The sequence below is a fragment of the Sinocyclocheilus anshuiensis genome, unplaced genomic scaffold, assembly GCF_001515605.1.
Source record: "Sinocyclocheilus anshuiensis isolate Anshui unplaced genomic scaffold, SAMN03320099.WGS_v1.1 scaffold680, whole genome shotgun sequence".
Classification (NCBI taxonomy): domain Eukaryota; kingdom Metazoa; phylum Chordata; class Actinopteri; order Cypriniformes; family Cyprinidae; genus Sinocyclocheilus; species Sinocyclocheilus anshuiensis.
Window position 1 is genome coordinate 509,042 of NW_015555783.1, and position 11,649 is coordinate 520,690.

Genomic DNA, 11,649 nt, shown 5'->3' on the forward strand with positions numbered 1-11,649 from the left:
CAGTGTTCAGTGTGATGGTGCTGGATGTGTTGCTGCCGACCCGAACTGCCTGAGGTCTTCCAGTCAGAAAGTGCTAAAATCTCAAATGCATTTTAGCACTTCATTCTTTTCAATACACATACATAGCAGTATGCATATACTGTATGCCATTCCGATGATTTGCTAATTTATTTATTATAGATAAATAAATAAATAAAAAAATTTCATTTTTTATAGTTTGGTTTGGCCTGTAATGTTTAAATATAAAAAAGCCTGCATGTTCGTATTCATCAAAAACATTTTGTTGCAGATGTATGCGACTGCAATGCAACATAACTAGGTTGCCTATTTGATTTTATACTACTGTTCAAAAGTTTTGGATCAGTAATTTTTTTTTATTTTTCTGCAGTTATTTTTTTTTTTTTAAATAATATATTATTTAATAAAATTATATTTTAATATATTGTGAAATATATATTGTAAATAAAATATATTGTTAAATATTACTCAAAATAACCTTTGACTACAATAATTGACTACAATAATTAACATTGTTTATAGAAAAAAAACAAAATCTAATAAAAAATAAAAATACTCATAATAAAATTGAGGAAGCGTGTCCAAACTTTTAACTGTATAAATATGCCAACATATGTCTGATATGTTAACCATTACAAATCCAAAAGGCTCATTTATTATTAAATAGTTTTAAATCAATTCTTTATTTATTTTTTTAATATGTACTGTATATTATAACATATATACACTACCGTTGTCAACATTTTGTGATCTCTGATGTTTTTTAATGTTTATGAAAAAAGTATCTTATGCTCAGCATGGCTGCATTTATTTAATAATAAAAAAAGAAAGAAGAATTTTAAAAACAAGAATATATTGTGAAATATTATTAAGATTTAAAATAGCTGTTTTCTATTTGAATACATTTTAAAATGTAATTTATTCATGTGATGAAAAAGCTGAATTTTGAGCATCATTACTCCAGTAATGGTCTTCAGTATTCAGTGTCACATGATCCTTCAGAAATCATTCTAATATGCTGATTTGCTGCTCAAGAAATATTTCTTATTATTATAAAAGTTTTTCCTATTATTATAAACAGTTGTGCTGCTTAATAACATACTAACCCTAAGCTTTTGAACAGTAGTGTATATTACGAGTTACCAGTTTGAGAAGCAGTTCCCAAGTATCTTCCAACACTGACCTGCACAGATCTGTGTGTGTGGTGAATCTGGGTGACCGTGTGAGATGATGACATGCCCTCATTCTCGAACTGTCTGCGGACACTGGCCAGACCCCCAGGCAGGGAACAAACCTCGGCTTCCTCCATGACCTGATCGAGAAGAAAGAAACAAAGACAGAGAGACCGCCCGCGTTGAAAATCATGCTAAGCAGATTTATGCTTTTACAAGAGCTGCAAGATTATGGGAGTGAAAGTGTGATCACTTGTCTCTCGTCTTCATCCACCATCAAACAAAAATATTCATATATTCATGAAACAATGTGGCTTACACACACACACACACACACACACACACACACACAAGCACCAGCCCTCATCTCATTATCTCTGTGGCTTTACGAAATCACATTTTAAGATTTTGCATGACAGTCTTATTTGCATGGCATGGTATTGTGAGGTCCTGATACTGTGAGGTTTAATTTACTCAGCAATCCTGTTAACCCTTCCATGATGTCGCCTTCTGGAAGTGTTGTTTATTTGCACATGCCGTCTGCTTTGTTTCAAAGCCTGCTTCATTTATTAATTTTGCAAATGAATTCCATCTACAAAATTAATGAATGCGGTTTGCATGGTGCAATTCTATATTGCAAATGAGTTCTAAATATCAGATGCAGGATACAGCAGACTTTTAAGATTTGACATGCCTTGAGAAGTCCTCTCAAATCAAAATCCACCCACATATTTGTTTAGAACTGTTTTTACTTGTAAACGGTGCTTGATCTGTGCATATTTCTCTCCTAATTCAGACAACTTTTTCACTAGAGAAAACAGTATTATGGATAGAGGACTCATATTTTAGCCAGAGCCAATGGTTTGAAGTTAAAAATGCCTTAATGGTGAATGTGTTTCTCATAAATGCACAACCTTTTTACTTCAGAAGACATTAATTGATGGACTGGAGTGGTGTGGATTACTTGTGGATTATTGTGATGTTTTTATCAGCTGTTTGGACTCTCATTCTGACGGCACCCATTCACTGCAGAGGATCCTGTCACGGTGTGCCTACTGTGAGGAGCGAGGAACAAGTAGCGAGGAACGAGGAGAACGCAGGAGAATCCAGAATTAACAGTCTTTATTGACACCAAAGGAATACCACACGTAGGACACGGGGATTGACAATCAAGACAACACGCAGGACTCTGGAAACACAGGGCCTAAAATACATATGGAAACTAATGGGACACACCTGGGATCAAATGATATTAATAAGGACAGGAACAGGAAGGACCAAATATGGGCATAGGAGGAACACGGGGGAAACCAGGACATGGAGCACGTGGGGAACAAAACACAATAGACAGAAACAGAGTCTGACAGATCCATTGGTGAGCGAATGATGTAATGCTACATTTCTCCAAATCTCTTCCCATGCAGAAACAAACTCATCTACTGTACATCTTGAATGGCCAGAGGGTGAGTACATTTTCAGCAAATCTTTGTATTCGTGTGACCGATTCCTTTAGCTTTAATTGCTGTAGGTAAATAATGCTTTTTGTGAACAAACGAGTTCTGTGAATATAAGCATCATCTATAATAAATCTATTTTGCATAGAAAATAGGCATGTTTGTACTTACTGTATTTTCAAAGCAAAACGCTATTTTTACTCGTTACAATTTTACTCCGAGTACATCTTTCACAGGTCATCGTGGCTTATATTATCTGTCTTATAAAAAGCTCTTATATTACAGCAGTCACCACAACTATTGCTTTAAATAACACACTGATGTATTTAAACCATTACTCTAACTTAAAGGAATGTTCCAGGTTTAACACAAGTTAAGCTCTATCAACAACATAACAACAAATAGGATAAACACACTTTATATTTTAATCTTCATATTTGACTTGTAATTGCCTTACTCTATCGGCAACATTAAAACTTAAAACACCGAGGGATGAGCCGACATTATGCCACAAATACTACCGGTAGATTTTAACTTGTACTGAAGCAGAAACAGTAACTTCTCTGTACTTTTTACCCTCCTGTAGGGATCTGACCTCAGCTGGCACAGAGCGGATGTGCAATGCTGTTTTTAGCAGCCGGCCAAAGAGAGAGAGAAAGAGAGCGAGACAGAGGGAATTGGGTTTCTGGAGAGGTTCTGAACTCCCACTGGTCAGCCATCATCGCATTTCACTCTCACACTGTGACAAAGCCATAGGAAACAATAATGTCACTGCACACGCACATGACCTCTCTACTGTGGGGTCCAAAGAGGCATTCGGCCCTTCACCTCACTCTGGCTTTAGAGTGTCAAGGACATGAAGCTGCTTTGCGTCACCAAGAGGAGAAAAACTGGATAACATTGCAAGATTTTACCTCATTCAGTGTTAATCTTTTTATTTTGCTAATGAAAAAGACGAGATGAAGATGCATCGCGAATGCACTGTTGCCTTGAAAACGCACTAAGCATAACATATCCTAAAATATATCCTAAACAGTCTCTAAAATATGTAAATCATTCCTTCTAAATGAAGAATTCACAATAATGTCTAAATATTAGCTAACACTATACTACACTCATTATATGTTACTTAGGAGCTCTGAGTTTTTACAAAGATAGTTTAATGTTGATTTCAGTAAAAATGAACTAAAATGTTATTTTCTAAGTCTTTTTAGACATGAGACATTAGAAAACCAAAGAATATGACAAGACAAATAGTGACTAAATTAAAAGGGCATTTTTGTCAAAAGATAAACTATAACTAAAAAACAGTTAACACATGTTAAGAAACCTAATTCAGAGAATATAAAACATACACTACTGTTTAAAAGTTTGGGATGGTTAGGTTTTTGTAATGTTTTTAAAAGAAGTCTCTTATGCTCACCATGGATGCATTTATTTGGTCAAAAACAGAAAATTTGTGAAATATTATTATGATTTTAAATAACTGTTTTCTATTTTAATACATTTTAAAATATTATTTATTTCTGTGATACGAAGTTGAATTTTCAGCATCATTACTTCAGTCTTCACTGTCATACGATCCTTCAGAAATCATTCTAATATGCTGATTTGCTGCTCAAGAAACATTTCTTATTATTATCGGTGTTGAAAACAGTCATGCTTCTTAATATTTTTGTGATACAGTTTTTTCAGGATTCTTTAATGAATAAACAGGAACAGCATTGATTTCAAACAAAAATCTTTTGTAACATTATAAATGTGTCATATTTGATCAATTTAATGAACCCTTGCTGAATAAAAGTATTAATTTCTTTCAAACAAAAACTATTGAACGGTAATATATATTCTTATTCTTAACAAGTCTTATGCTACTTAATTTGGCTTCTTGTTTTAACAATGTTTAGGTGTTTTACAGGAAATCAAAAAGAAATACTGTTGAAAAAAAAGATTTTATTCCTGTGTAAAACGGGTGATTGTGTTCTTCTCATGTCTCAGCTAAGGCACCTGAATCAAAGCCACTACTGATGTCACTAAATCCTGTTTCTAAGAAACCTTTTTTAGGAGATTTCTCCAGAACTGCCAAATCCTTGGAGACCTGGGGTTTCTGCATAATGTACTGCCTGCTGAAGTCCACTGCTTGTCTAATTCATTTGGTCTCCCTCTCTGTCCTCATCACTGCGTTTGTCTATCAAACGTTCTGTCTCCATTACCGCGACGAGGGGCGCAAATCAAACGCACACTGGTTTCTTTTGTGATTTGATGTATCAAGGCAGCAATTACTGTATAAATCAATGAGTTTGGAATTATACATGAATTTGACATGAACGCTCGGTCCTCATGCAGTGTTTAAATACAGAACAGTCAGAATTTATCAGCCTTGATCGTTTGCTCTAATGAGATGTTGACAAAACAAGTTTGCGTGCCGCACGAGTGCCTCATTTGTCTCATTGAAATGATATTGGCTGATCAATTTGATGGCATTAAGACAGCCGGATGGGAACTGCTGAGTAAATAACGTTAGTCTGCTCAACAGAAGATCTTAAGGCTTGTCTAAATATGGCTGACAGTGATGAAGCAGGATCACGTAATCCCTGTTTACACCTGGAATTAAAGGGATAGTTTACCCGAAAATGAAAATTCGCTGTTAATTTACTCTCCCTCAGGCCATCCAAGATGTAGGTGACTTTTTTTCTTGAATAGAACAGTAAAGAAGATTTCAAGCTAAAACCGTGGTCCTTGGTGATTCATAAAATCCAAGTCAGCAGCTGCCAGTTTTTGAGAAAAAAAAATAAAAATACCTGAGCCTCTTGATATATTGAGGTCTTATGAAGCGAAACAATCAGTCTGTGCAAGAAACTGAACATTATTTACAACACTATTACCTTTAATCTATAGCATCAGGCAATGGGGAAATCTGATTCGTTTCCTCTAACTGGTTCTTTTGGACAGCTCATTTCTGATTCAAATAACTGATTCACAAGTTTAGGTAATCACACAGTGTCGTAACGAATACGCAATTATTAAAGAACCCAAAAATGTTTTACATGTCTACAGCATATAAAGTGAACAAACTAGTGTTCAACAGCTCACCTTTTTACATAAATGTGACAATGTGAAACCATAAAAACATTAATTTCTTCCCTTCATTCAAGTGCTTGGTTCATGCATGTGCATGTCACTGGCTCATAGGTCTTCAAAGTGAGTTTCGATTGAGTAACTTGTAGATCTGCGGGGCTCAAGCCACAAACTGTTTCAGGCGGTTCAGTCTGATTTGTTGAACTGATTCATTTGGTTAATTAAAAAGAACCGGTTCAAAAGAATGATTCGTTCGTGAACAAGACATCACTCTGGACCGCGTACCTGAGGCTCTGGATTACAGGTAATAATGATGTAAATAATGTTCTTCTTGCACAGACCTATCATTTCGCTTCATAAGACCTCAATATATCATCAGGAGCTATAGGTATTCATTTTTGTGTTCCTTGATATGCTTTTTTTATTCTCAAAAACTGGTAGCCATTGACTTGCATTTTAAGAATCACCAAGGACCACAGTTTCAGCTAAAAATATTCTTTGCTGTTCTATTCAAGAAAAAAAGTCACCTACATCTTGGATGGCCTGAGGGTGAGCTTTTTGGGTGAACTATCCCTTTAAAATCCCTCTCGTGCTATTCATTCACAAGTGGTCAGATTGCTGTTTACACCTGGTATTTCCATCCCAGATGAGTCTCCTATGATTGGATCAGTTTTCACCCGTGTGTGTGTGTGTAAAGCGTACCGAACTGGAGAAGCCTGCTCTGTCCTGTTTGGAAACCGCCGCCTGGTACACAGCCATGCGGTTTTTCAGCGGGACAGGTTCGGAGTGAGCGCTCTCCTCCAGCGTGCCTGTTCTGGATGCTGCGACGCTACCTGCAGGTGGAAAGAAATCAACAGACAAAACAAACCAATTAGATTTGAATATTTTCAGAAGAAAAAAAGAGTGGTGCTTGCCCATGCAATTAAAAAACACCTCCACAATGCTAGGATGTCCTGGATGGTTGCTAAGGGGTTGCTAGGGTGACCTGAGTGGTTGCTAGGGTGCTCTATATGATTGTTAACTGGTTGCTTTGGATGCCGAGTTAACTTGTTTTTAGATGGCTAGGGTATCCTGGGTGGTTTTTAGGGTCTTAGAAGTGGTTAGGTGGGTACTAAGGAGTTGCTAGGCAGTTTTGAGTGCTTGCTGTTTTAGTGGTCTATAGAGTCTTCTGGGTGATTGCTAAGGAGTTGCTAGACAGTTCTGGGTGGTTGCTAAGTCATGCTCTTAAGGGTGTTGCTAACTTTTTGCTGGTGTGTTTTGTGTGGTTTCTTCTGTATGGTTACTAGTGTGTTCTGGGTGGAGTCTATGAGGTTGCTTGTGCTTTCTGGGAGGTTGCCAAGCGGTCTGAATGGTTGCTAAGGGGTTACTAGGGTGAGTATTTGTTTGCTAGTGTTAAGGCCGTTCACACCAAGAACGATAGCTATAAAGATAGCTATAAAGATAGCTATATTATTGTCCACACCAGTATTGAGAACAATTTTTAGAAATGTACATTTTGTGTTATATTATAGTTATCATCCTTGGTGTGAACAGGCCTTTACTGGCTTCTATCAGTTTGCTAGAGTCTTCTGAGTGCTTGCTAAGGAATTGCTAGGGTCTTCTGGGTGGTTGCTAACTGCTTGCTAGGGTGTTTTGGCTGGTTTATAGGCTGCTCTGGGTGGTTGCTAGTGTTTTGGGGGGTTTCTAGTTTCTTCTAGGTGGTTCCTAGGGTGTTCTGGGTTTTTACGTACAGGCCCAGGTTAAAACCTGCCACAGAAAAGTAACATCACACCTCTCTCCGTCTGTAGTACAAACGGTGAAAGATTTCAAACTTAACGTTAAGGGTTTGTTCAAACCACCAAGTGTAAACATGAACAATAAAAATAGCGATGCTTGACTTGGCAAACACTACCAAATTAAACCAAGTCATTAGTGCATACAAGCAAGATTAACTGCAGGGCATATTGAAAAAGAGTCAAAAGAGTGTTCTATAATTTACCCCTTGATGAACATATAAATCTGCATTACTATTTGAATGTTTTACCCACAGATTTATAGGTCCTTGCTTTGTAAAAACAACCCTTAGATTAATGCACCAGGTTTTTTTAGGTGGAACGTGACTCTAAAAATTCAATAAAGACTGATTACAGCAATCTGGAAGTCATACAGCGGCTTCATTAAGACTTTAATTGTGTTGCTCATTAAAAAAAGGAGATGAATTGCTTTATCCACAACAAATGACAGTTCACTAATGACTCAACAATAAAATGACATAACATTCTGCACTTGACAGCCCGAGCTAAATTGAATAATCAGGAATCCTGCTCAGTATTCAGCCGAGCACCTTACAAGGAGTTCATATTCTTGGATGCAGAGCAGATACAGGTTTAATATCACATGCGACCACAGGTCATGTTTGCAAAGGTCAAATGGCTGGTTCTACATTTAACTGAGAGAGTTTGCATAGCTACCCAGGTTGCAATTCCAACTAAGACAACAGGCTATCCGTCAACGCCGTCTCAAAGCCAGACACCTCAGAGTCGTTCTAGGGTGAAGTCACACTGTATTTCTAACAAGCCTAAACATAGCCGGAGGTGAGACCTTAATGGGAAAATGTTGTGAGGTGGTGGAGGAACTTTGATGACCGAAGGCTTTCTCGCTTCATCCAGGAGCGTCACTGAGATCAATTGCACTGCCAGCCCATCACTAACCCAATTAGACATTGTCAAATATGAAGACGCGTCTCTCCGGCTGCTGTAAAACCTCATTAAGGTAATGAGCTGTTGGCAGCTCGGACCAAGCATCTAATGCCACCCTCGGTGTTCGCGCATGTTTATATTTTACGTATAGTCGAAGAAAAATGCACTAATGTGGGTGTGTGCAACTACCCAATTTCTCTAAAGGACTCAAATTTGAGGTGTATAACAGCCTGTCACATGTGATTGAACATGTTTCTGACATACAACACAGCTAATACAATTTTGTAGTGCTTGTTAAGACTTTTTTTCTCTCCTCTATGAAGTCTGTGCCAAAACCTAGCAAGCTGCCTATCTAGACCGTATTTTAGGGCACTCCCGTATTCATGCAGAATGCAATCCCATTATGCGCTGCAATGAGCATTAAGAAAAAAAGCCACCAAAAATTGCATGAGAACTGTCAATTATTAATTTAATTCAAAATAAATCAATATTAAAGGGCACCTATTATGCCCCTTTGTACAAGATGTATTATAAATCTCAGGTGTCCCCAGAATGTGTTTGTGAAGTTTCAGCTCAAAATACCCCACAGATCATTTATTATCTCATTTTGAAAATGCCTATTTTGAGTGAAGCAGAAACAGGCTGTTTTAGTCCATTTCTCTTTAAATGCAAATGAGCTGCTGCTCCCCGCCCTCTTTCCCAGAACAGGGCTGTGTAATTTTAGCTCGTAGCTCAGATCTACGAGCTAGATCTGAGATACGAGATGTTTGCCAATATATATATATCATGTATATTGCGCTTAAATCACGCGTTTTAAAGCCATACGTTTTTCTGGACGCACACATCCGAAGCACGCAAACAGAGAGTGGCTGTCACACGCATGTGAGTACTAAAAGTTGTCTTTCACACACAAGTTTATGTTAAAAACAAGCTTAAGTTACAAAAACACAGTCGGTTATGTCTGTGAAGTTAAACAGCTGGGAAAGAAACCGAATGTCTATATTAGATCGGTGTATTAAGTGACAGCAGCATAATATGCAGTACCTATACTGACCGCTGTTTGGGTCTACGCTGTTAATATGACCCAAACAATAAAATAAAATAAAAGCAGAAAATCACTCACTGCTCTGGACTGAACAACTTCTATAGCTCGAATAAGAAGACATTTCTTACTTGAATGCTTCTTTTAAATGCTCTGGCGTGAAGATAAACATGGCAGATAGTGTGTGTGCGGCTCACTCAGGGCGGGGGCACAGCTAATACGGCTGTGTCAGTCAACTATCGTGGGCGGGGCTGGTAAAGTGTGATGTCACACTTTACGGATTCTGTGATCAGAATCTGAGACACTGCTAAAAAAAAAGGAGCGGGTGGATTTTCATCATTATAGGGTGGTATAGGTGTACACACTGCCAACACACATGTATGTTCAAACAACATGTAAAAGTGAATTTTGCATAATAGGTACCTTTTAACTGACACATGTACACCATAAATAAATACTATTTTAAAAGTTGCAACTAAAACAAGTACTTGAGTGTTTACAAGAAAATAATTTCAGTCTTTCAACTTCAAAATTTCATGTTTAATTTGTGTTATTTGCCATTGCTTTGTTATTATTTGTGTGATTTCGGAGTGAAAATTGTTTCAAAGCCAGTTTATTTCGGTGTACAATTTTCATTAAGAAATTACTAGTAAATTTCACAATTTATTACAAAGAAATAGCAAGTAACATTGAATTAAACACGAAATGTTTAAGTAGAAAGACTGAAGTAGCATTTTTGTAAAATGTTTTACAATAATCTTTATTTACAACTTCGAAAAAAAAGTCACAGTGTAGAGTTCATATTAATTAAAAAGTCTTATTTATGATGCATTATAAAGGTATTCATAATATATGATGTAATGCATTATATCTTTTCATAAATAATTGTAACCAAATTTAAAATGCATTAAAATATTTGAAGGTTTGTTTGTCGTGTTTTAATGCATTATTAAATGTGCAACAATAAATAGTTAAGTATTATAATGTATTATAACTGTGGTTACAATTATTCATGAGATCATACAAATACATTAGGTGCATTACAAGGTTAATGCCTTAAAACTACTTTTATAATGCATTATATATAAAGCCTTTAAGGTAAGTGTTACCAAATAATTGTACACAATATTATTAGTATATATTTGTTACATTAAAATACCTAATATACCAGTGTGTGCATTTTTGTGTGGCAGTTCAGTGGGGTTTGAATCAGAGCTTTTTTTTTTTTTTACTTTTTTTTCAGCATTGACTTTTTAAATAGATCAGACATGCTTTGAAATAGAAGAATCAGTTGCTCCAACAAGCACTTTCAACAAAAAAGAAGATCTTTATCTGAAGAAAGCAATTAAAATAAATTATTGTGCTCTGGATGTGTTAGCAAATGCAGGAATATGAAATGCAGTATGGGGTTTATTTGTGTTTCATTATTAAGAAAACCATTCACAGCACTGACAGCAGCATTGTTGGAAATGCTTCAGTGTCTTCATTAGAGTGACAGTCTAAGCCGGGATCTGATTACATGCCAGTAAACTAAACACATTCAGGATAAGTGCAAGAATCTGCTGCTGGCTTATGCTGGTGAACTATTCATATCAAACACACACACACAATAATTTGTTCAAACCAAAGCTTTTACTAAAAAGCATCTAGAAAAACAGTTGTTTAAATACATTTCCAGAAACAATACAAGCAATACTGAACTATTTGAAAAGTTCACTAGTAATGCCTTAATAAACAGCAACTGGTCTCCTAGTAATTTTTCACCCCACAACCAAAAGAAAAAAAAAAGACATTATATTAATATTTATTTATTAGAACAATTTAGATTTTTTTTAATTGCTTAATTTTCCAAAATATATAAATTTACACATTTTATCCCCCAATACACATTAATATACAAAGTAAATTGTAAGTTATAACTAAAATAAAATAATTTTAAAAATATTTTTTTGACATGAAGCTATATTAATATATCATTTCTATTTTTAATATATATTAATATATAAAGTAAATTTAAATTTATAACTAAAATAAATCAAAATAAAATAGAAAATATGAAAATATAAAGATAAAAAACCAGCATAAAATAAATAGAAAATACTAGCATATACTGTGTGTGTGTGTATATATTCTAGTAAAATATACATATAGAAAATTCTAGAATATATATATATATATATATATATATATATATATATATACAAAAG

The 11,649-nt window shown here is 35.6% G+C and overlaps 1 protein-coding gene across 1 annotated transcript in view; it reads right to left on the minus strand.

The window, feature by feature from the left end:
* The window catches only part of LOC107674757 (xin actin-binding repeat-containing protein 2-like), a 54,895-nt gene that overhangs the window by 30,640 nt on the left and 12,606 nt on the right, over positions 1–11,649 (minus strand). Inside the window, exons 3-4 of the mRNA XM_016468850.1 lie at positions 6,425–6,555; positions 1,202–1,330 (exon numbers count right to left, since the gene is read on the minus strand). Coding sequence (XP_016324336.1) covers positions 1,202–1,330; positions 6,425–6,555 — 260 coding nt within the window. The remainder of the gene's footprint in view (positions 1–1,201; positions 1,331–6,424; positions 6,556–11,649) is intronic.